The sequence below is a fragment of the Xenopus tropicalis genome, chromosome 4, assembly GCF_000004195.4.
Source record: "Xenopus tropicalis strain Nigerian chromosome 4, UCB_Xtro_10.0, whole genome shotgun sequence".
In the NCBI taxonomy this organism is placed as follows: domain Eukaryota; kingdom Metazoa; phylum Chordata; class Amphibia; order Anura; family Pipidae; genus Xenopus; species Xenopus tropicalis.
In genome coordinates this window covers 145,569,912-145,595,166 of record NC_030680.2, presented here as the reverse complement: position 1 = coordinate 145,595,166, position 25,255 = coordinate 145,569,912, and the positions used below count along the sequence as shown (strand labels likewise).

At 39.0% G+C, this 25,255-nt stretch overlaps 1 protein-coding gene across 27 annotated transcripts in view; it reads right to left on the bottom strand.

The window, feature by feature from the left end:
* Positions 1 to 25,255, bottom strand: part of cadps (Ca2+ dependent secretion activator) — a 314,914-nt gene that overhangs the window by 159,671 nt on the left and 129,988 nt on the right. For all 27 annotated transcript variants that reach the window (XM_018092883.2, XM_018092886.2, XM_012960425.3 and 24 more), the window contains 5 exon segments: positions 22,095 to 22,206; positions 19,583 to 19,722; positions 16,897 to 16,963; positions 2,810 to 2,918; positions 570 to 782 (listed from right to left, as the gene is read on the bottom strand). In XM_018092883.2, coding sequence (XP_017948372.1) covers positions 570 to 782; positions 2,810 to 2,918; positions 16,897 to 16,963; positions 19,583 to 19,722; positions 22,095 to 22,206 — 641 coding nt within the window.

The window sequence follows — 25,255 nt, the reverse complement described above, 5'->3', positions numbered from 1 at the left end:
AGACATTTCTATAATATTATCAGGAGCTTATGAGAACTAGATCTATTTCAGATCAGGCTTTGATCATAATATGTTTATTTTATTAGCAAATAATTGCACAAACATTGTCAAATGCTGGTTCAGTTTCAATGGCCACTTCAATTCAACTGCAAATATTTTGTGTGTTATTTAGGTTCTTGGTTATGAATTTTTCTTTTTTCAAATATATTTATGTACACAGCAAGAAAAATAAATCTATGCACAAAATAAAATGATTTTTTTGGTGGGGGGGGGGGTCAGTAAAATAATTATACTATAGATGTATTTTATTTTATTATGAAATACATTTAATATGGCTCTAGCTAAATTAATTAAATATGTCAAGGAACATAATGTTTTCTGATTATATACAATGTGCAAGTGCATTAAAAGAAGAAGAATAAGATTAAACAAAATGCAACGTAGCTTTACTAATTCCCTATATATATAGCTATTGTGCTTTTAATTAACCTTCTATAGAAGAATGGTGAGAAATATTTTATTTGTGAACTTACTGGCAACCAAATAGCTAATGTCCTTGGTGTACTTACAAAATTGGGATATTGGGGCATCCAGCTGGGGTACATTGCCTCCTTTTGCATTTAGCTTTTGAACTTGGGTTGGAGGCACAGGCTTGTGAGATTGCCCCGTTGCTCTGTACATCGCTTGAACCCATAAGATCCGGTCTTGTTCATCGTCACTTGCAAAGATCACAGTGTCTCCTTCCTTGACTGCGTTGAAAAATGACCTGCCACCTTCCAAACCTTATGAAAGAATATATTAATAAAAAACTATCAACCAAAAATAATAAAATATGACTAGAATTTGTAATGTTACATGTATGTTTGAGTTTATAATCTTCTATATTTTGCAAACTCACATGAGAACAACTGGATTTTTTTTAGATATAACTATATTTTTATCGATATGCAGAAATTAAATATTTCCATTTACATACATCTATTCTTTATTTTTGTAAGTAGCAGTAACTGTACAGTTACACTTATACCAGCATGCCAGAAGGGAGGACCATAAAAATACATCACAAACTGGCTTTCTAACAGTAATAATATTAAAGTGTTTTTATATATATATATATTCGTATGGGATCGATTATCCAGAAACCCATTATCCAGAAAGTTCCGAATTACTGGAAGGCCATCTCCCATAGACTCCATTATAAGCAAATTATTCTAATTTTTAAAAATGATTTTCTTTTTCTCTGTAATAATAAAACAGTTTCTTCTACTTGATCCCAACTAAGATATAATTACCCCTTATTGGGGGCAGAACAGCCCTATTGGGTTTATTTCATGGTTAAATGATTCCCTTTTCTCTGTAATAATAAAACAGTACCTGTACTTGATCCCAACTAAGATATAATTACCCCTTATTGGGGGCAGAACAGCCCTATTGGGTTTATTTAATGGTAAAATGATTCCCTTTTCTCTGTAATAATAAAACAGTACCTGTACTTGATCCCAACTAAGATATAATTACCCCTTATTGGGGGCAGAACAGCCCTATTGGGTTTATTTAATGGTTAAATGATTCCCTTTTCTCTGTAATAATAAAACAGTACCTGTACTTGATCCCAACTAAGATATAATTACCCCTTATTGGGGGCAGAACAGCCCTATTGGGTTTATTTAATGGTTAAATGATTCCCCTTTCTCTGTAATAATAAAACAGTACCTGTACTTGATCCCAACTAAGATATAATTACCCCTTATTGGGGCAGAACAGCCCTATTGGGTTTATTTAATGGTTAAATGATTCCCTTTTCTCTGTAATAATAAAACAGTACCTGTACTTGATCCCAACTAAGATATAATTACCCCTTATTGGGGGCAGAACAGCCCTATTGGGTTTATTTAATGGTTAAATGATTCCCTTTTCTCTGTAATAATAAAACAGTACCTGTACTTGATCCCAACTAAGATATAATTACCCCTTATTGGAAACAAAACAAGCCTACTGGCTTCATTTAATGTTTAAACAATCTTTTAGTAGACTTAAGGTATGGAGATCCAAATTACAGAAAGATCCCTTATACAGAAAACCCCAGGTCCCGAGCATTCTGGATAACAGGTCCCCCACCTGCATATATATATATATATATATATATATATATATATATATATATATATATATATATATATATATATATATATATATATATATATATATATATATATATATATATATATATATATATATATATGCAATTGTTACTTGCACTCTTGGCAGTAAACTTTCAAATACCCAGTAGTAATGAGCAAATTGTTTTCCCAGGCATGGATTCACTGCACAATTATACATTTCGCTGTTGAGAATCTTATATATTTCTATATAACTATCTATAAATAGAGATATAAATATATTGTTTATTATAATAAGTGTTTAATTAATAACGTTTCAGCATTTAAACTATATATCTAAATATTTGCTGTACATTTGTATTCATGGGACTGTTTGTTACCTTGCCTGTGTTATAAATGTACTGTAACATAGCTGAGTATGTATTTATGTAATACTGTGCTTGCTGATGTCATCGGTTACATTTAGTGCTCAGTGATGTCATTTGTATCACATGACTCGGTGAATCTTGTGTGTTATAAAAATTAATGTACCCCCTGGTGTAAAATATAAGGATATGAGAAGTCACCTCGGAGCTCAATGACCTGTAGAAACACTTTGCTTTTGGCCTTGTCCTTTTATGGTCAGGCAAGTCCTCAAAATATTCTAAAAACTGTGCAGATAATTTACCAACTGTTTTACAATGCCTTACCTGGCTGTGGGTCGGTGTAATCCACTGTGTATCCATCTAGCTGAAGAAGCTCCTGAGGTTCTGCTTTTTTCTCTCGGTAACTGCACATAGCAAATGTGTATTGGCTAACCTGAAACACAGGCAAAGTCCTCAGTTTGTAAGATAAACCAGGCCTTCTGTTTAACGTGAGAACATAAAATGCAACATTTTATTTATGCAATCCCAAATAGAATTACATTCTTGTATTAGTGTATGAGGAACGAAGGGTAGAAAGGAAAGAAACCTTCAGATTTTTCCAACATGGAAAAACCATTGCAATTTTACTACCTATTTTCACTGACTGACTGTCTTTCAAAGAAGTTTGTATTCTCCACCACCTACCAGAAGTGACCTTCATGAAGAGAGCAATTTCAATTTATTTAAAGTTAAACAGTAGGGATGAGCGAAAAAATGCGCCAGCGTTAGATTCGCGGCGAACTTTTGCGCTTCGCCACCGGCGAAATGTTTCGCGAAACGGCGGCGAAAATTCGCTGTGCGGCTCGTTTCGCCGCGAGGCGGAAATTTGTCGCACGACAAAAAAAAATCTTTGTTGCGCGGTTGGCGCGCGCGGGCAAATTTTGTTGCGCGCGAGCAATTTTTGCCGCAAACGCCCAGTTTTAGTCGCGCGCGGGCAATTTTTTTACGTGTGCGCCGATTTTTCCGCCACAACGGAAAACTAGGGCGCACAACTTATTTTGCCGTGCACAGAAATTATGGCGAGAAATTACGCAATTACGACAAAATTCACACCGCGCGACGGAAAAAAATTACGTTGCGCGACATATTAGTTTCGTGAATTTTTCACCGTTTCGGGGATTTTTTTGCCGTTTCGCGAAAAATTCGGCGAAGCGAAACGGGACAAATTCGCTCATCACTAGTAAACAGCTGTTGGTGCCCAAAACCATACGGGGCAGGTCTATCAAAGTGTGAAATAAGAGCTCAACACTGTAAAATGTTACCTCTTCTATGGGATTTTAGGCATATTTAGCAAAAGATAAGCTCTAATTTCCCACATTGATAAATCTGCCCCTATATGAAATATTTGTTAGATGACAAATAATTATAGAATACAGAATAATCTTTGATATATATATAGTGCGTAACCAAGGCATAACCATTCTCTGCAAACCATGTGGGTTTGGCCTTGGAACATTCATTGAAATAGAGAAAGTTCATTATTTTTAGCTTCATAATATTTTTGGACTCCCGTAAAAATACAGAATAAAGAAGAGGAACGCAAATAATCCTATTGATCATTAGATGTCTATGGAGAAAACTGATTGTTGCCCGTTTACAGGAAGGGTTCCAAAAATGAGAAACTTTATTAATATTAACCAAAGAAGTATGGGTTAAGGAGAAGAGTCAAAAAGCGTTGGAGGCAGGTATAAGGTGTTTGTAGGTACCCAATTCTTATACAGGTATGGGATCTGTTATCTGGAAACCCGATATCCAGAAAGCTCCGAATTACGGAAAGCCTGTGTCCCATAGACTCCATTTTAATCAAATAATTCTGATTTTTAATATTGATTCCCCTTTTCTCTGTAATAATAAAACAGTACCTGTACTTGATCCCAACTAAGATATAATTACCCCTTATTGGGGCAGAACAGCCCTATTGGGTTTATTTAATGGTTAAATGATTCCCTTTTCTCTGTAATAATAAAACAGTACCTGTAATTGATCCCAACTAAGATATAATTACCCCTTATTGGGGGCAGAACAGCCCTATTGGGTTTATTTAATGCTTAAATGATTCCCTTTTCTCTGTAATAATAAAACATTACCTGTACTTGATCCCAACTAAGATATAATTACCCCTTATTGGGGCAGAACAGCCCTATTGGGTTTATTTAATGGTTAAATGATTCCCTTTTCTCTGTAATAATAAAACAGTACCTGTACTTGATCCCAACTAAGATATAATTACCCCTTATTGGGGGCAGAACAGCCCTATTGGGTTTATTTAATGGTTAAATGATTCCCTTTTCTCTGTAATAATAAAACAGTACCTGTAATTGATCCCAACTAAGATATAATTACCCCTTATTGGGGGCAGAACAGCCCTATTGGGTTTATTTAATGGTTAAATGATTCCCTTTTCTCTGTAATAATAAAACAGTACCTGTACTTGATCCCAACTAAGATATAATTACCCCTTATTGGGGGCAGAACAGCCCTATTGGGTTTATTTAATGGTTAAATGATTCCCTTTTTCTCTGTAATAATAAAACAGTACCTGTACTTGATCCCAACTAATATATAACTAATCCTATTGGGTTTAATTTAACTTTTTATTGATTTCTTAGTAGACTTAAGGTATGAAGATCCAAATTACGGAAAGACCCCTTCTCCGGAATACCCTTGGTCCCGAGCATTCTGGATAACGGAAAATAAAGTCCAATTTCACTCATACACTTTATCTATTATCGTTTTTTTTCTTTAATGACTCGTACAGAGTTTATTATCCTGTACCTACGTTCTCAACTACCCAGTTCTATCTTAACATTATTCTTTGAACAAAGAAAATAAAACACACCTATGTAATCAACTCCTTCTTTTATTCTCAGATCTAAATGAAAGGTTTTTGGATCTTTTTATTATTCCTATAAGACAAACCCTGGACTGACACCTTGTCAGAAAGGATGTGAGTTAAACTGCTAGGTGCCAGTCATATTAAAGCAATCTTGCAACCCCGCTGATCCCTGCCATTGTTGTCATCCGCACTGTAAATGGCAGCTCTCACTCCTCGGAGATTTTGCATTTATGACACGATACATTCAATGTCAGCCCCTTGATGGAAGCCTTTCCTCTTCGGGGAAGTGTGTCAAGCTTGAGAATTGCCTTCAGGAAGGAGTCGGGCCCCATCCAACCCCAGCTTGAATTTAGCATTTGCAAAATCTGGATTGTCTGCAAGAAGACTGTTAGAAAGCAAAGGATTCTCCGTGCTTAAGGCTAGGAACTTACAGGGAAATTTACTGTCAAATGATTTCAAATGACTTTGTTAAGGTTGTGTCACTTCTTGGTCTCTTTGCTTCTTTTGATCCGTTTAGACATTTTCTTGACCTCAAGAGAAGACTTCGGATTTGGATTTTTTTTTTCATGCAAAATACTAAACCCAATGTTTCACGTTAGTTTTTGGGACATGAATGCAAATTTTGATCTTAAGCAACCTGAAGGGAATTATGTCAGACATTAAACCGTACTACATTAAATCCCGTTGAGCAGAATAGTCGAATGATGAACAGAAGACTGGTGCGCTCAGTCATATCTATTTAATGTATCTGTCTGGCACGTAGGGTGCTACTCCCTCTAATGCTTTCACTTCAAATTGCAACATGTTCAGAATGGTTTCAAATACATATCTCTAAATGTGGCAACGAGAAACTGTTTTAATATAATATCAAGTTTGTCCACATGAAAAACTGGGGGCAAAGCTGCCAGTTATTAATAGGCTTACAATATTTATCAGATTTCGAATTTGTGAATTTGAGTTTATTTTTCTAAATCGAATTAACTTGTACAGGTATAGACCTGTTATCCAGAATACTTAGGACCTGGGCCTTTCAAGATAAGGGATCTTTCCATAATTTGGACCTCCATATCTGAAATCTATTAAAAAATCATTTAAACATCATTTAAACCCCAAAGGATTGTTTTTGCCTCCAATAAGGGGTAATTATATCTTAGTTGGGATCAAGTACAGGTACATAGTTACATAGTTACATAGTTACATAGGGTTGAAAAAAGACCATTGTCCATCAAGTTCAACCCATCCGAGTAAACCCAGCACACAACCTATACTAACCAATCTATACACTCACATACATAAACTATATATATACAACCAGTAATACTAACTGTAGATATTAGTATCACAATAGCCTTGGATATTCTGCTTGTTCAAAAACTCATCCAGGCCCCTCTTAAAGGCATTAACAGAATCTGCCATTACCCCATCACTAGGAAGGGCATTCCACAGCCTCACTGCCCTCACCGTGAGGAACCACCTACGCTGCTTCAAATGGAAACTCCGTTCCTCTAATCTATAGGGGTGACCTCTGGTGCGCTGATTGTTTTTATGGGAAAAAAGAACATCCCCCAACTGCCTATAATCCCCTCTAATGTACTTGTACAGAGTAATCATGTCCCCTCGCAAGCGCCTCTTTTCCAGAGAAAACAACCCCAACCTCGACAGTCTAACCTCATAGCTTAAATCTTCCATCCCCTTTACCAGTTTAGTTGCACGTCTCTGCACTCTCTCCAGCTCATTAATATCCTTCTTAAGGACTGGAGCCCAAAACTGCACTGCATACTCAAGGTGAGGCCTTACCAGGGACCTATAAAGGGGCAAAATTATGTTCTCATCCCTTGAGTCAATGCCCTTTTTTATACAAGACAGCACTTTATTTGCTTTAGTAGCCACAGAATGACACTGCCTGGAATTAGACAACTTGTGATCTACAAAAACCCCTAGATCCTTCTCCATTAAGGATGCCCCCAACACACTACCATTCAGTAGATAGTTTGCGTTTATATTATTCCTACCAAAGTGCATAACTTTGCACTTGTCAACATTGAACCTCATTTTCCAGTTTGCTGCCCAGTTTTCCAATTTTGTCAAATCGCTCTGCAAAGCGGCAGCATCCTGCATGGAACTTATAGTTTTGCACAATTTAGTGTCATCAGCAAAAATAGAAACAGTACTCTCTATGCCCACCTCCAGGTCATTAATAAACAAGTTAAAAAGCAAAGGCCCAAGGACTGACCCCTGCGGCACTCCACTAACCACACTGGCCCAATTAGAAAATGTTCCATTTACCACCACTCTTTGTACTCTATCCTTCAGCCAGTTTTCTATCCAATTACAAATATTATGTTCTAGGCCAATATTCCTCAATTTGATCATTAACCTTCTGTGAGGTACTGTATCAAACGCTTTAGCAAAATCTAAGTAGATGACATCAACTGCCATTCCAGCATCAAGGTTCCTGCTCACCTCCTCATAAAAGGCAACTAAATTAGTCTGGCAAGATCTGTTACGCATAAAACCATGCTGGCACAAACTAATAGTATTGTGAACTGCAATGTATTCAACTATCCTATCCCTTATTACCCCTTCCAAAAGTTTTCCTACTACTGATGTCAGACTAACAGGCCTATAGTTTTCAGGCTGAGAACGAGATCCCTTTTTAAATAACGGCACCACATTAGCAATCCGCCAGTCTCTCGGCACCATGCCAAACCTCAACGAATCCTGAAAAATTATGTGAAGAGGCTTGGCAATCACAGCGCTCAGCTCATTTAATACCCTGGGATGAATCCCATCCGGTCCTGGACCTTTGTTTACCTTTACATGTTCAAGTCTCTTTTGAATTTCCTCCTGAGTGACCCACGCGTCAGTAGCTAAATTACTAGCACTGGGTATATTACAAGGGAAGCCTTCATTATCTGGCTCCTCAGATGTATAGACAGATGAAAAATAAGAGTTCAAAATTTCAGCTTTTTCCCCGTTCTCATCAACCAACGTACCTCCCCGTGATAATAAAGTTCCCACCCCTTCTTGCTTCATTTTTTTACTATTCACATAATTAAAAAATAATTTTGGATTCTTTTTACTCCTAGCAGCAATATCCCTTTCCATCTCTATTTTAGCTTGCCTGATAGCTTTTTTGCTGCTTTATTTGCTTCCTTGTACCTGATGAAAGTTTCCGCTGTCCCAGCTAACTTGAATGCTTTAAAAGCACGTTTTTTATTACCAACCTCGACCCTAACTCTTTTATTCAGCCATAAGGGTTTTGCTTTGCGATGCCTCTCCTTGCTTACAAGGGGGATATACTGTTGTGTATACCTGCAAAGCAATGTTTTAAAGATGTTCCATTTTCCTTCTGTGTCTAACCCCATGAAAAGCCTTTCCCAGTTGACACATTGCAGAGATGCCCTTATACTGGCACAGTCTGCACGTCTAAAATTGAGCGTTTTAGTTACTCCCTTATAGAGCTGTCTCTGGTACTGTTTTATTATTACAGAGAAAAGGGAATCATTTAACCATGAAATAAACCCAATAGGGCTGTTCTGCCCCCAATAAGGGGTAATTATATCTTAGTTGGGATCAAGTACAGGTACTGTTTTATTATTACAGAGAAAAGGGAATCATTTAACCATTAAATAAACCCAATAGGGCTGTTCTGCCCCAATAAGGGGTAATTATATCTTAGTTGGGATCAAGTACAGGTACTGTTTTATTATTACAGAGAAAAGGGAATCATTTAACCATTAAATTAACCCAATAGGGCTGTTCTGCCCCAATAATGGGTAATTATATCTTAGTTGGGATCAAGTACAGGTACTGTTTTATTATTACAGAGAAAAGGGAATCATTTAACCATGAAATAAACCCAATAGGGCTGTTCTGCCCCCAATAAGGGGTAATTATATCTTAGTTGGGATCAAGTACAGGTACTGTTTTATTATTACAGAGAAAAGGGAATCATTTAACCATTAAATTAACCCAATAGGGCTGTTCTGCCCCAATAATGGGTAATTATATCTTAGTTGGGATCAAGTACAGGTACTGTTTTATTATTACAGAGAAAAGGGAATCATTTAACCATGAAATAAACCCAATAGGGCTGTTCTGCCCCCAATAAGGGGTAATTATATCTTAGTTGGGATCAAGTACAGGTACTGTTTTATTATTACAGAGAAAAGGGAATCATTTAACCACTAAATAAACCCAATAGGGCTGTTCTGCCCCAATAAGGGGTAATTATATCTTAGTTGGGATCAAGTACAGGTACTGTTTTATTATTACAGAGAAAAGGGAATCATTTAACCACTAAATAAACCCAATAGGGCTGTTCTGCCCCAATAAGGGGTAATTATATCTTAGTTGGGATCAAGTACAGGTACTGTTTTATTATTACAGAGAAAAGGGAATCATTTAACCATGAAATAAACCCAATAGGGCTGTTCTGCCCCCAATAAGGGGTAATTATATCTTAGTTGGGATCAATTACAGGTACTGTTTTATTATTACAGAGAAAAGGGAATCATTTAACCATTAAATAAACCCAATAGGGCTGTTCTGCCCCAATAAGGGGTAATTATATATTAGTTGGGATCAAGTACAGGTACTGTTTTATTATTACAGAGAAAAGGGAATCATTTAACCATGAAATTAACCCAATAGGGCTGTTCTGCCCCAATAATGGGTAATTATATCTTAGTTGGGATCAAGTACAGGTACTGTTTTATTATTACAGAGAAAAGGGAATCATTTAACCATGAAATAAACCCAATAGGGCTGTTCTGCCCCAATAAGGGGTAATTATATCTTAGTTGGGATCAAGTACAGGTACTGTTTTATTATTACAGAGAAAAGGGAATCATTTAACCATTAAATAAACCCAATAGGGCTGTTCTGCCCCAATAAGGGGTAATTATATCTTAGTTGGGATCAAGTATAGGTACTGTTTTATTATTACAGAGAAAAGGGAATCATTTAACCATGAAATAAACCCAGGTCCTATACCTGTACTACTTTCAATTTCAATTGAATTTAACAATAATATTAAAACCATTGAATCTAATTTGTTAGTGTATATTGGGAAGTTGTTTGGAACTGCATTTCCGTTAAGTTCTAAAATTTGAACATTAAAACATAAAACAAAATGGCAACGAAAGGTTTCCAGAACGTGTCTCTTTTAGTTAAAGTTTGCCCATACAAGAACAACTTGTTCTAAGTATTACTGGACTTTTAATGAGCTCGGAAGCATATTAATTAAGCCATTCAGTGACCAAACACAAGTACAGCTTGAGCAATCTGTGCTAAATCAGCTAATGAAAAGCCTGTGTAATGATGCAATTTGCCTTGGTGCACTGAAGTGATGGATCTCATCACAAAAAAAAAAAAAAACCCCAGCAATGAATTAATCAAGTAGCTCTACCCTGCCAAGTGCACAGCATACAGTACAGGCTAAATGACGGAGGGTGTTTATTTCTGGTGGGGAAGAGTGGGCCTGGAAGCAAATTTAGACCAACATTTACAGCAAAACAGGAAGAATGAATCTGTCACTTGGTCTGACACAGAACTCTTAAGAAATGACTCCTGATTTCCAAAACAAAGCGCTTCGTAGAACCCATTAGAAATGATGCCATGTCAATACTTATTGTTCAACAGTCTGCGCCCCCTGCCTATTGCCTTTGCTTTTATTCCTCTGCAGATCTGCCCTGCAGGCTGCTCCATCTATTAAACGCTTGCTATAAAATGCTTCCAGCTATACATGTCATGTCTTCCTCATCCCCATCCTTCTCTGCTTTTACTAATGTTCTACTTCTGTTTATCCTGAACATGAATCAGCCTTCTCTTCTCTTCTGTAAAACTGAAAAGATCTTGTTGATCTAGTCCCCCCCAGCCCAACTAGCAATTATGTTACAGGTATTGGATCCCTTATCCCGAAACCGTTTATCCGAATTACAGAAAGGCCATCTCCCATAGACTTCGTTTTAATCAAATAATTCACATTTTTAAAAGTGATTCCCTTTTCTCTGTAATAATAAAACAGTACCTGTACTTGATCCCAACTAAGATATAATTACCCCTTATTGGGGCAGAACAGCCCTATTGGGTTTATTTAATGGTTAAATGATTCCCTTTTCTCTGTAATAATAAAACAGTACCTGTACTTGATCCCAACTAAGATATAATTACCCCTTATTGGGGCAGAACAGCCCTATTGGGTTTATTTAATGGTTAAATGATTCCCTTTTCTCTGTAATAATAAAACAGTACCTGTACTTGATCCCAACTAAGATATAATTACCCCTTATTGAGGGCAGAACAGCCCTATTGGGTTTATTTAATGGTTAAATGATTCCCTTTTCTCTGTAATAATAAAACAGTACCTGTACTTGATCCCAACTAAGATATAATTACCCCTTATTGGGGCAGAACAGCCCTATTGGGTTTATTTAATGGTTAAATGATTCCCTTTTCTCTGTAATAATAAAACAGTACCTGTACTTGATCCCAACTAAGATATAATTACCCCTTATTGGGGCAGAACAGCCCTATTGGGTTTATTTCATGTTTAAATTATTCCCTTTTATTTAAACAGTAATTAAACCCGAAAAGGTAATTAAACCCAAGGTATAATGTACCTCCTACTGTAAATGATAAGGATATTAGCAGTCACTGAGGGGTTCTGTGCCCATATAAAGGCACAAGGCTGCAGGCTGAGTTATACAGGGAACTCTGAGTATCACTCATGTATTATAAGGGATAATGTACCCCCTACTGCAAATGATAAGGATATTAGCAGTCACTGAGGGGTTCTGTGCCCATATAAAGGCACAAGGCTGCAGGCTGAGTTATACAGGGAACTCTGAGTGATACCCTGTATTAAAAAGGATTAGTGAATGGCATAATAAGTAGGTCTGGCCTTGAGAATATTAAGAAGATTAAGAATATTAAGCAGACATAGAATATTAACAGATTAAGAATATTAAGTCAAAATGTGTTGATTGTGAGTAGGAGATTTGCAAATATCTAACAATTGCTAAATGACTACCACCGGCTGATTCACTAATATAGGTGCCAAATTGCACCCGTGTAGTTACCTATAGAAACCAATCGGTGCTTTCTAATTTGTAAGAGACTGATCAAGACTATTTGCTGATTGGTTGCTTTTGATAACTGCACTAATACAGTTTATAGAGATGCCAAATTTCCAGAGGTGATTTCCATGACATTTTGGATCAAACCCCATTACACCCTAACACATCCCCTCATTGACAGGTCTAAATTTAGTACTTATGTTATCAAATTGGTCTTCAAATTTGGATTCCTAGCACTGAAAACGTTCTTCTTTATTCTGTGAATTCCTTTCGTTTCTTCCCCTAAATATCTGTAGAAAACATCCGGGGATGTACAGACAGTGTGTATCTTGTTTATTGCACTGTTCATTCAGTTTGAATAAATCCAATAGAAATAACTGACTGGAGTAATGAACCATAGCTGTAAAAGCCATATAAGTTGCTCCCTATCATGTTTTTTTATCTAACAACTCAAATGACTGCCTGCTGAGTGTGACTTATTCCTAGTTATTTCCTATTTGCCAGCTTGGATTATAACCACCTTCTCATGTAACTCTGCTGCCACCTCCTGGAAAAACTACATATTCTCACTTAAATATTGTACAGAACTGTCAGCTATGCAGTTAGTTGCAGCATAAGATGCAGCTTTATAAAGGAAAAGACTTATGCGGAGTACTATGGCATTAAAGTGCCAATGGTTTATAGATCCTATGCCATTTTTGAAATACTATATAATTAAAAATATGCCTCAAAGATTTTTAATAATAGGTTTTCTACTTTTAAAGAGTAATTTTGTTATGCAATTTTCTGCGAGTGCAGATCCCTTCCTTGTTGTACTACCTGCCTATTTGGAACAGCACCCAGGCTCCATTATCTTTTCCTAAATGTGAATGCCGGCAATTTATTAGAAGCTTTTATATATATATATATATATATATATCAAATGATATATATATATATATATATATATATATATATATATATATATATATATAAAAATATACATCCTTGAGAAAGGTCCTAATGAGGACCGAAACGTTGGTTTTAACAATAAATCTATAATAAAAAAAATTTTGATAAAACACTGAAGGGTGTGCTGGCCACAGATGATTATTTTCTATATATATATATATATATCTATATATATACACAGATATAGGACCCATTATCCAGAATGCACGGGACCAAGGGTATTCCGGATAAGGGGTTTTTCCGCAATGTGGATCTCCATACATTATGTCTATTAAAAAATCAATAAAACATTAATTAAACCCAAAAGGATTGTTTTGCATCCAGTAAGGATTATTTATATCTTAGTTGGGATCAGTTACAAGACACTGTTTTATTATTACAAAGAAAAAAGAAATCAGTTTAAAAATTTGGAAATAATTGATTACAATGGAGTCTATGGGAGACAGGCTTTCCTTAATTCAGAGCTTTCTGGATAATGGGTTTCCGGATAAGGGGTCCCATACCTGTATTCAAAATACAGATGCACACCAGGTATTTTTACTAAGAAGAAATAGGCCGACGTTTCTCAAGACCGAAGATGGGGACCAAAACATCGGCCTATTGTCTTTTTAACGATGCTGATTAAAAGTTACATTTTTTCTTAGTAAAAATACCTGGTTTGCATCTGTATTTTGATTTTGTGTACTACTGGCTTTAATAGCACCCAGGTTTAGTGATTAGTTTGTTTTTCTGTTTGGTGTGCTTGAACCTTCAATTTTTTCCCCTCTGGGGCAAATAAGAGAGGCTTCAGATGGGGGTTTTTGCCTTCCTCTGGATCAACTGGCAGTTAGGCAGGTTATATATAGCCATTATGGTTGAACGTGATGGACGTATGTCTTTTTTCAACCCAACTTACTATGTTACTATGTAGAATTCGGAAAGGGTTAAATGGGCAGTGAAATTTTTTTCCGCTGCACGCGATTTTTAACCCCTTCCAATCCTAATCAGCATATGCTAATTAGGATTCGGATTCGGTTTGGTATTTGCCAGAATCCTGCTGCGTGGGTTCAGAGGTTCGGCCGAACCCAAAAAAGTGGGTTCAGTGCATCCCTATTATATATACTATTATAGGGCTGCTGAACCTCTGAGTACAGTCATTTGAGTACGTTCAGTATGTGAAATAAAGCATTAGTAGCCATATTCTATTTTTTAATCTTTAAAAATCCAGTGCAGAGAGCAGCGTTAAGGGATGCAGGCCAGCCCTGTCCTTACCGGCTACCATAGGGCAGTTGGTAGGTACATAGCCCTATTGAGGTCTGCTCCCTTTCCTACTCATTGTGTGTTTTTATGTCATTCAAGTTTAGGGGTAGATAGGAGGACACCGGTCATCGCAGAATCCACAGGGGAAGCGACATTTCCCTATGCTCTGTTTTAGTTCTATAGCAATTTGCACAATGTGAGCACAATGCAGTGAGAAAAATGGACAATAATGAACGATTGCGGCCCCTTATACAGTAGATCTTTGGCGCTGAAATATTATAGATGAATGGCCCCTAGGATAAATTAGACCATAGCTGCCACATAGTTTCTGAGATTCCAAATTTAGAAGCTACTAACCCAATAGATAAATAATTTAAATCTATATCTTATATATTATTCAGTAGGTTGTAGCACTGGAAAACTGCTAAGGATAGGTTGCACAATCCATACAATGATTTCCTTGATGTAACAAAGTGTCCCCAGGGGCCTATGTGCTTCTCTCCATCTGCCTCCCACCAATATAGCACTACATAACGGTACAAAATAGAGTGTGGAAAGTTGGTATTCAACTGGTAAATGAGACCTGAGAGGTGTTGGGGTAATAAACATCAGCCAAATCAGCATTATCAGAAGATGGACCAGTTGGACCGGCAGGCAGAATCTGCTTGAATTTTCCTTTAGTTTTGGGTTGGAAGAGATGAGGGTAGAGAACCTGCAACCTCCTCCCAAATTGAGCCCAAAGCCTCACAGTAAGATACTCACAGATACTCACCACTAAAACTATTTTTTTTAGTTCTGTTCCAAAAGTTTTAGAATAATTTATTTTTCGATAGCTGTTTTCATAGCAACTTCTGTTGTGTTGGAGCGGTTAAGCCACAGCTTGAAGCAACCCCTGGCCTGAGTTTGATTCACCCAGCAAAGAAACATGACTACAGACACCGGGCTACACGACCAAACATAAACAAAGCTCAGGAGTCTCAATGCAATCCCCTTTCTGGCAATCCCAACAACAGTACATAGTGATACTTTTGTTCTGGGATAGATAAAAAAAATGTAAAGAATCAGAAATATGAGGCGCTAACGGCATTAACTGTCCCGAACTCCTGACATCCCATATCAGTAATATTCTCAAGCTGAATGTATTTTTCAGCTTAGAAGAAAGTTATTGTATTTCATTATAGAGAACAATCTGAGTGACTGGTGTCGAACAGGACACAACAAGTTGCAGTCTGTCGGCAGTTAGTTTATTAAATGATATCACCTTGTCTCAATTGTCCAAGATGTGCACCCGGTATATGTTATTCTAAAAGGCAGAGAGTTTCTGAATGCATATTGGGCTAGAAATATTATGTGATTATTCTATGGCTTTATTACATGGTTTAAATACAGGTTGGTCTAGCTTTGTGATTGGTCTAGTGTGCTGATTGCCTGCAGACTGGTCTAAAGGGGGCCATACACGGTTTGATTCGCTTGTTTGGTGGCCTCACCAAACAAGCAGATCATCTCACCATATGCCCACCTATTGAGGGCAATATTGGGCTGATTTGATTGTTTGCCCCCTGGGTATATTAGCCCTCCGACCAAGGGATGGAATAACGAGCCCCGATCTGATGGAAAAATCAAACCTGCCAAATCTGCCCAATTTTGGGCCAGATATCAGTCGGGTAGGTCCTTCAAGGGTGCCCATACATGGTGATGAGCAAATCTGTTCCGTTTCGCTTCGCTGAAAAATGTGCGAATCTTTCAAAAGATCCACGAAATGGCGAAAATGTTGTGCGACAAAAAAAATTGTCGCCCACGGCTATTATTTTGTTGCGTGGCTATTGTTTTGTCCCCCGCGGCTATTATTTTGTCGTGCGGCTATTGTTTCGTCGCCCGCGGCTATTTTTTTTTTTTTACGCCGGCGACAATTTTTGGACGTGCAGCAAATTTTTCCATGGCGAATTTTTTCATCCATTTCGTGAAACAATCCGCCAATCGCGAAACGCGGAAATTCGCCGCGAATCTATGCCTGGTGAAACATTTCGCCCATCACTAGTGGCTGCCTGTGTATGACCCCCTTAAGCCTGCAATAGATGTATGGTTCTGTTTGACTGTAGGTTGTCCAAGGTTGTCCCTGAAAATTCTACTGCCCTGAATGACTGAAGTATATACCAACACACTAGGAAATCACATACATGTGGCTTCCATCACAGCATTGTCTAGTGTTCTAAAACAGGAGTAATGTGAAAAGAAGACTTGCAAAAATAAACATGCGATTTTACCTGTACAAGAACAAAGAATCGTTTCTTCCATCTCTTCCAGACATTTTTACCAATCGCCCACAGATACCTGTAGAAGAAACAGAAGAGAGGGATTGTAGTGCCAAACAAGAAGCCATGACATATGGTTATCATATTGCTTATATAGAGCCAACAGCACTTTACAAAGATTTGTTTTATCATTTATGTCAGCCCTGGATCTCCAGGGGAGTAAAAAAATAAATTAATATATTATATTATATTTTATAATATAGGTATATTCAGCAAACAATTAAATTCCTCCCCTTGTGTATCAGCCAATCATCCTCTCTCAGGAGAAGCCTTTTATAGCCCCTGATCACATGACCACACTGCCTTCTCTTCTTCTGAGAGAGGATTGGCTGATCACAAGGGGATGAATTTAGCTGTTTGTTTTCTGAAGGGTACTATATTCTTATAAGGACGTATGCTTGCTGATGTGAGAAGGTGGGCAAGCACAAAAGGTAATATTCTGCTGCTGCTCGCCAGACTGGGGGGTGCTGGGAGTTGTAGCTTTGTGCTGAGTGCTTAAGTATAGAACAATTTATCTATCTTTCTATCTATTGTCTATCTATCATTATCTATCTATCATCTATCTATCTATCATCTATCTATTTATCTATCCATCTTTCTAATAAATCTATCTACCCCTATATCTGTAACTCTATATTTGTATTTATCCCTATTTTATGCCTTATAAAATATTGGGTCTGCCTATAATAGAAAGTTGCAAAAAAATCCAGTAGCACACTGAAGATGCAAGCCATGAAAAAAGTGTTTTATTTGCCCAAGTACATACAAAAACCAAGAGCAACGTTTCGGGCCCCTTTCTCAAGCTAATGGTGCACTATTTAGTGTGCAAGTTATAAAGGTTGTAAAATGGGTGGGGATAGAGGAAACCTCCCCTGCTCCAGTGATAGCATGGTTAATTACAACAATTTAACCCCATATGTGCATACTGACAACCAGTCCTTGAATATTCTTATATATAAAAATATACATTTAATCCACATTTGTGCAAAATTCAAATCATTGTGTCAAATATCAGCATAGTGTATAACTGGAACACTCATCTCCGAGACGTATAGAGGACTAGTTCAGCACATCATTCTCAGTACCTCCCTGAGACTCATTGTAGTATGCTGGAATAGTCTTTCACCCTCAGCGTATCCAGTGTTATTCAGTTAGTAACCTTAAAAAAGAGTATTTCAAGGACTGGTTGTCAGTATGCACAATTGGGGTTAAATTGTTGTAATTAACCATGCTATCGCTGGAGCAGGGGAGGTTTCCTCTATCCCCACCCATTTTACAAGCTTTATAACTTGCACACTAAATAGTGCACCATTAGCTTGAGAAAGGGGCCTGAAACGTTGCTCTTGGTTTTTGTATGTACTTGGGCAAATAAAACACTTTTTTCACGGCTTGCATCTTTAGTGTGCTACTGGATTTTTTCGCTGTTGGATACTGACCCCCATGCAAGGTGAGGTTCTTCCAGTATTTGCACCTGATACCTGTTTGGGTAAGTTAACAGAGGGTTGAGCTCCCCAATACTGCTATTGCTGTAATAGAAAGTTGCAACATGATTTGCTTTGGTATCTTTGAATAACATGATTTCTGGTTCCCACAGGGGACACTCACCCTCGCTCTCTCATTTGCTGTAAGTACTTCCTGGTTCCCACAGGGGACACTCTCCCTCGCTCTCTCATTTGCTGTAAGTACTTCCTGGTTCCCACAGGGGACACTCTCCCTCACTCTCTCATTTGCTGTAAGTACTTCCTGGTTCCCACAGGGGACACTCTCCCTCACTCTCTCATTTGCTGTAAGTACTTCCTGGTTCCCACAGGGGACACTCTCCCTCGCTCTCTCATTTGCTGTAAGTACTTCCTGGTTCCCACAGGGGACACTCTCCCTCGCTCTCTCATTTGCTGTAAGTACTTCCTGGTTCCCACAGGGGACACTCTCCCTCGCTCTCTCATTTGCTGTAAGTACTTTCTGGTTCCCACAGGGGACACTCTCCCTCGCTCTCTCATTTGCTGTAAGTACTTCCTGGTTCCCACAGGGGACACTCTCCCTCGCTCTCTCATTTGCTGTAAGTACTTTCTGGTTCCCACAGGGGACACTCTCCCTCGCTCTCTCATTTGCTGTAAGTACTTCCTGGTTCCCACAGGGGACACTCTCCCTCGCTCTCTCATTTGCTGTAAGTACTTTCTGGTTCCCACAGGGGACACTCTCCCTCGCTCTCTCATTTGCTGTAAGTACTTCCTGGTTCCCACAGGGGACACTCTCCCTCACTCTCTCATTTGCTGTAAGTACTTCCTGGTTCCCACAGGGGACACTCTCCCTCACTCACAAGACACATTCACTCACTTTTTTATTTCGAATTACCTTTTTCCTCTATTTTAACCACTTCTCTGCCTAATATTTTCCTATTTCCTTCTGTTCTTACACAATTTGCTTCAGATATTTTGGTATTTATATGGATTTTATATGCTGAAATAACATAAGCAAGAGACCGTACCAGTGTGGTTACACAGAGCAATTAATTTGATATTAGCTCCCTGCATTTCTAAAATAAAACTCAGAGTTAACCATAACCACAATGTAAGAGTGCTGTAATTCAGACATGGGGTAAAACCAAACAGTTTGACATCATCTGGTGACTGACACTTACCCACAGTGCTTCATGTTCTGGGGTTTATCCATTCGAACTGCTAATTTGATTTTCAAATCGTGATCTGGACAATTTTTGGATATTGTCATTTTGTGCCATTCTGATTGTTTGGGGCTATTCGGTGTAGGGTGAAGAACAACCTAAAAGAGTAAACAGCTCCACGTTAGAATGGCGCAGGTAATGTGAGAATGTGAATATACTGAATACAAAGCAGAACCAGAGAGAGGGGATCACATTGGGAAATCTGGGGTACAGCCTACTAACTACTCCAGCTTTCTTCTTCTTTTCGTATTTCTCTCTACCTTACCTTTTATTATCGTCACAACTGTTGTTATCCTACCGCTTCTCACCTTCTATTTCCTTTCATTTCTTCCAAATCACTATTTTTCTTCTCTAATATTCTGTCATTGGTTCTTTTTACTGCCCCTCTAAATTCATTCCCCTTTCATACCCCATTTTTTTCTGTCCATGACTCCAGAGGATACTACTGTACAGTGAATGGTCCCATCATTATTTAGCCACTAAATCAACATTTTAAACTGTTCAATCGCCTGACTGACTGTACATGATGGTTTCAAATGATGGGTCTATTCAGAAGAAGATAGCACTTCAAATGAATAAGAAGTCCATCTCAAAAAAACAAATAACAACCATGGTGTTGAAAGGGAATTGTTGTCAACTGACTAAAGGTGCCCATACACTCGCCAAGCGAGCGGATCTTCTCTCGATAACCCCATCTACGGGTGGGCGATATCGGGAAAATGTAGGCTAATTCGATCGTTTGGCCCTGGGGCAATGGCACAGTCGGTTCAGGGACCGTATCAACGAGCCGATGCGGTCCCCGATCCGATAAATCGTTTAACCTTCCCGATCAATATATGGCCAATTTCAGGCCAGATATTGCTCGGGCATGGCCGCCGTTTCTGCCCCTACACAGACCGATAAGCTGCCGAATCGGTCTAAGGGAACGATATCGGCAGCTACAATCGACCCTGTATGGCCACCTTTAGTAGATTACAGGCTTCACAAAGAAGTGGGTATATTATCAGATATCCTGGTGGGACAGAGCATTTCTGACTGAATACATTACCTGGTACTCTATGTAAGTTATTTTCTATCTCTTAGGTTCATTTATGACATAGGAGGCAGGGTGCCAATAGCATAAAGCAAGTGTAAGTTGGCATGTTTTGCAATTTACACCCTGGCTTAGAGTCTTTGTGCTATGTTTTGGAGATCAGAGACCAATGGTTGCCCCATAAAAACAGTACTGGCTGTATGTATTCATGGGGGGTGGGCAGAGGCATGTAGGCATCCAGCCTCCGGTCCTTGCCGTTTATGTTATGTTATCCAGACATGCAAGCTAGGGAGTGTTGATAGGCACAGGCTGTAGTGGGGCCCTGTACCTACCAGTAACCCTATGACTGGGGGTAAGGACAGCGCTACCTTGCTCTGGCTCAAGGTACACTGTGTTGCCACCCTGGACCAGCATCATACTGGTGTGCCAGGAGCCCACCCTCAACTTGTCCTTCTCTCTTCACTCACCTTCTTCATTCTCTTAATCATTTCTCTGTATATATTATTATTGATCATTACTTTTTTTTATCTTTGTTCTCATGTAGAAATGAAGAATAATTATTTTATAGGCTTACAAGGCAAATGGCTGGATGAGCAGGAGGGCCCACTGACAACTAAGCCCACCAGGAGTTTTCCTGGTATCCTGGTGGCCCAGTTCGACACTGCCCTGGACAAAAATGCTCTATAAATAAGCACTATGAGGTGTTTAGTGCACTTAAATGAACAAAAGGACCTTTCTCACACACCTTCAACTCTCCAAAACAATTCAGCGCTTGGTGCACACTGCTGGGGGGATCGGCGCCCTCCCAAAAATTCCAAATAGCAACAAAAGCACTGGCGCTCAGAGCTGCAAATCTTTATTGCGGAGGTGCGCCTTTCAGGGCAAAGTGACCTTGATAAAGGGGTCACTTTGCCCCGAAATGTTGCACCTCCGCAATAAAGATTTTTTAAAGGGCTAGTCCTGTTTGCAGCTCTGAGTGCCAGTGCTTTTGTCGCACGTTTAGTGCACTTGCCTGCACATCTTATTGCTCTTACACTTATATTTGGGACTTTGTAGAAGAACTTGACCCCGGACACAAGTGCAAGAGCACTAAGAGACATGCCTTCCTCTGCCTGCTCCACATGAATACAGTGCTGCAGAACACAAGCAGAGCTGTATTCATTGGTGCCTGCACCTGGAGCCACTGCATCAGCCTTGATTCAAACACATGGAGTGGATTTTGGCATCAAAAATGCACTCTGTATGCCTGCACACAAGCCAATGCAGTGTCTCCATGTGCAGACAGAGGGGTAGGCTTATAGGAGCATTGGGGCTGATTCTCTACCTATATTTATTCCACAGGACCAGAATCAGCCTGGAGTGGCCGTAGCCTGAAGTCTGACCCATTCAGTGCAGCATATATAGGAAAAAGAAAAGCGTAAGTCCTAATTCTCTTACCCGTCCAAGTTCTTTATCTTCCAAAGCCAAAACTCCGGTGCTTTCTGTGAAAAGCTTCACTTTGACTGCAGGTAATGCATGGGTGGTTGAGAAGTCACCTTGAGTCCCCCACCTGCAAGAAAGCATTATGTTAGTATGTGGGTGCACAATGAGCAGAGCCAGGAGACGGTTAATGCAAAATGACAATGTAGCACAAAAAAAGTGCTACAACTTTGTGACAAGAAACGTGTTAATTAATTTGTGAGATGATGGGAGGCAGCTGTCGGCAGCTCAGGGATGGCGGTTCTGTTCTGAAATGTGCTAGGTGCTAGATGTATCGACTCAGCAGCACAGGAGGAGCTAGGGCTTCGCCTCTTCCAAATATCGAGACTTCTGTAATGAAAGTGTTCTGCCTGATTAGCAGCACCATAAAGGGCAAATAAATAAGTGTGTTTGCATCACAATAGTGATGATTTGTTTTTCTTTCCTATGTGCAACTTGACTTAAGGGATTTTGGCAGGATATTTATCAAACGGAGAGAAAAAAAAGCACCGCTATGTAGGTAATCAACAGTTCTGTCTCGGGCACAGAGGGGGTGAAAGTTAACCCCTTCTGTGCTCTGCAGAATACATACGGGCATGTTTATGACCCGCAACTGCAAAAAATATAATATACAGTACAGTTATGGGACCTGTTATGCAGAATGCTTGGGACCTGCTTTTCCAGAAAAGGGCTCTTTCTGTAATTCGAATCTCCATACCTAATGTCTACTAAAAAATCATTTAACCATTAAATAACCCAATAGGGCTGTTCTGCCCCCAATAAGGGATAATTATGTCTTAGTTGGGATCAAGTACAGGTACTGTTTTATTATTACAGAGAAAAGGGAATCATTTAACCATGAAATAAACCCAATAGGGCTGTTCTGCCCCCAATAAGGGGTAATTATATCTTAGTTGGGATCAAGTACAGGTACTGTTTTATTATTACAGAGAAAAGGGAATCATTTAACCATGAAATAAACCCAATAGGACTGTTCTGCCCCCAATAAGGGGTAATTATATCTTAGTTGGGATCAAGTACAGGTACTGTTTTATTATTACAGAGAAAAGGGAATCATTTAACCATTAAATAAACCCAATAGGGCTGTTCTGCCCCCAATAAGGGGTAATTATATCTTAGTTGGGATCAAGTACAGGTACTGTTTTATTATTAAAAGGAAATAATTCTAAAAAAATGAATTATTTGATTCAAATTGAGTCTATGAGAGACAGCCTTTCCATAATTTCTAACTTTCTGGAAAATTGGGTTTCCGGAGCATGGATCCCATACCTGTACTATACAGTATTTAAATTAACACCAGCATTCTCTCCCACAACTGCTTATATAGCACATATTCTGATAGAACAGAGTGATAGCTGTCTAGGTATATCTACAGTATAGCAGTGTTCCCCAACCAGTGGCTCAGGGGCAACATGTTGCTCCCCAACCCCTTGGATGTTGCTCTCAGTGCCCCCAAACCAGGGAGTTATTTTTGAATTCCTGACTTGGGGGCAAGTTTTGGTTGAATAAAAACAAGATTTCCTACCAAATAAAGCCCCTGTAAGCTGATAGGGTGCATAGAGGCCCCTAATAGCCAATCACAGCCCTTATTTGGCTCCTCCATGAACTTTTATGGTGCTTGTGTTGCTTCCCAAGTCTTTTTGCATTTGACTGTGGCTCATGAGTAAGAAAGGTTGGGGACCCCTGATCTATACATAAATGTTCAGCCACTTCTGAATTAACAGAGATTTCTCAGCATAGTGGGCAACCTCCTTTGGAGGGCCACATCCAGCCCACAGGCCACCAGTTGGACAGCCATGCTGTAGAAGACCACATTGTTGTCTCCCCTCACACTTATCCCACCCCTCCCTCTGTTTTCCTTAGCTACCCCAAAGATAATATTGCAGAAAGGGAAATCTATCACACAAAATCCCACTGGTTCTTTATGTTGCCTTTGTCTTTTAATCTAAGAGCACGGTACAATGTTAGCTCCCTACAAAAACCCCAACTGATGTTAAAAGTGCCAAAAAAAAAGTGCTTTTTATTTAAAGCAGTATTGTATTTGGCTGTAAATATCATCTGGTGTTTTTGCCCTTACTTTCTTTTGCCTTTTTCTTAGCCCAGAGATCCTTAGTGATTGGCATATGCTAATAAATTTATGTAATTGAACATTCATTCCAATGTATAATAAGAACAGAAGAAACACGCGCCTCTCTCTGTACTTGAGTGTACCCTTCTGGAAGATACAAAGCCCGATCAGCTGGATGCAGTTCAACAGCTGGTGCCTGCCAGCAAATGCATTTGATCAAGAGCTGATCTGCGAGCTGAGCTGAACGCCGTACTGCTTTCCTCCCCAGCGTGGCAGCTGTGAACCTTACAACAAACGAGAATGCCTCCTGGCACACAGGTAACAATGCGTGAAAATGCATTCGCTACCTTCCTTGGAATTGTTGACTTTGAATGGAAGGCTCAGAGGAGTAAACTTGGCTCGGAAAAAGCAAAAAGAACATTCGGAAACCAGAAATATAAAGTTGATAGTGCTACAGAGAGTGCACACATAAGAGTGGTTGCCTTGGGGAAGCAGCTAAGCGTGCCGGCAAGTTCCCCTTATACACGGGGCTATAGATATGTTACTTACATAGCAAACTAGGAAAGCTGTTGGGGTTGATAAAAGTGCAAAAATGGAGATGAATGCAGTCCCTGAATCTAGTTACTGTGCATATCAATAGCACTATCTTGTTAAGGTGGCCATACACGTAGCAATAGAAGTTCTACCTCCTTCTGCCGTTTCAGCCCTAAATGTAGCTTTTTCTCGGGTGCCTTCAATGGTGCCCGATCAAAATCTTTTAACCTGCCTGATTGACGAGTCGACTGACGATATCTGCAGCCTTTTGCGATATCGGTCGCCTCGTCGAATCGCTATACACGCACCTAATATCGTACGAAGCGAGGTTTCATCGGATATTATCGGTGCGTGTATGGCCGGCTTTAGTTTGCTTATTTTGCGCTTGAAATCAGTTGTATCGGTGCAACCGATTCACATTGGCAATTTCACATCATTTCAGTTCTCATCTCCCTAACTCAAAATGAAACTTCCTTTCACAAGAGATCGCCTGAGTATCATACTTTTGATTTAAACG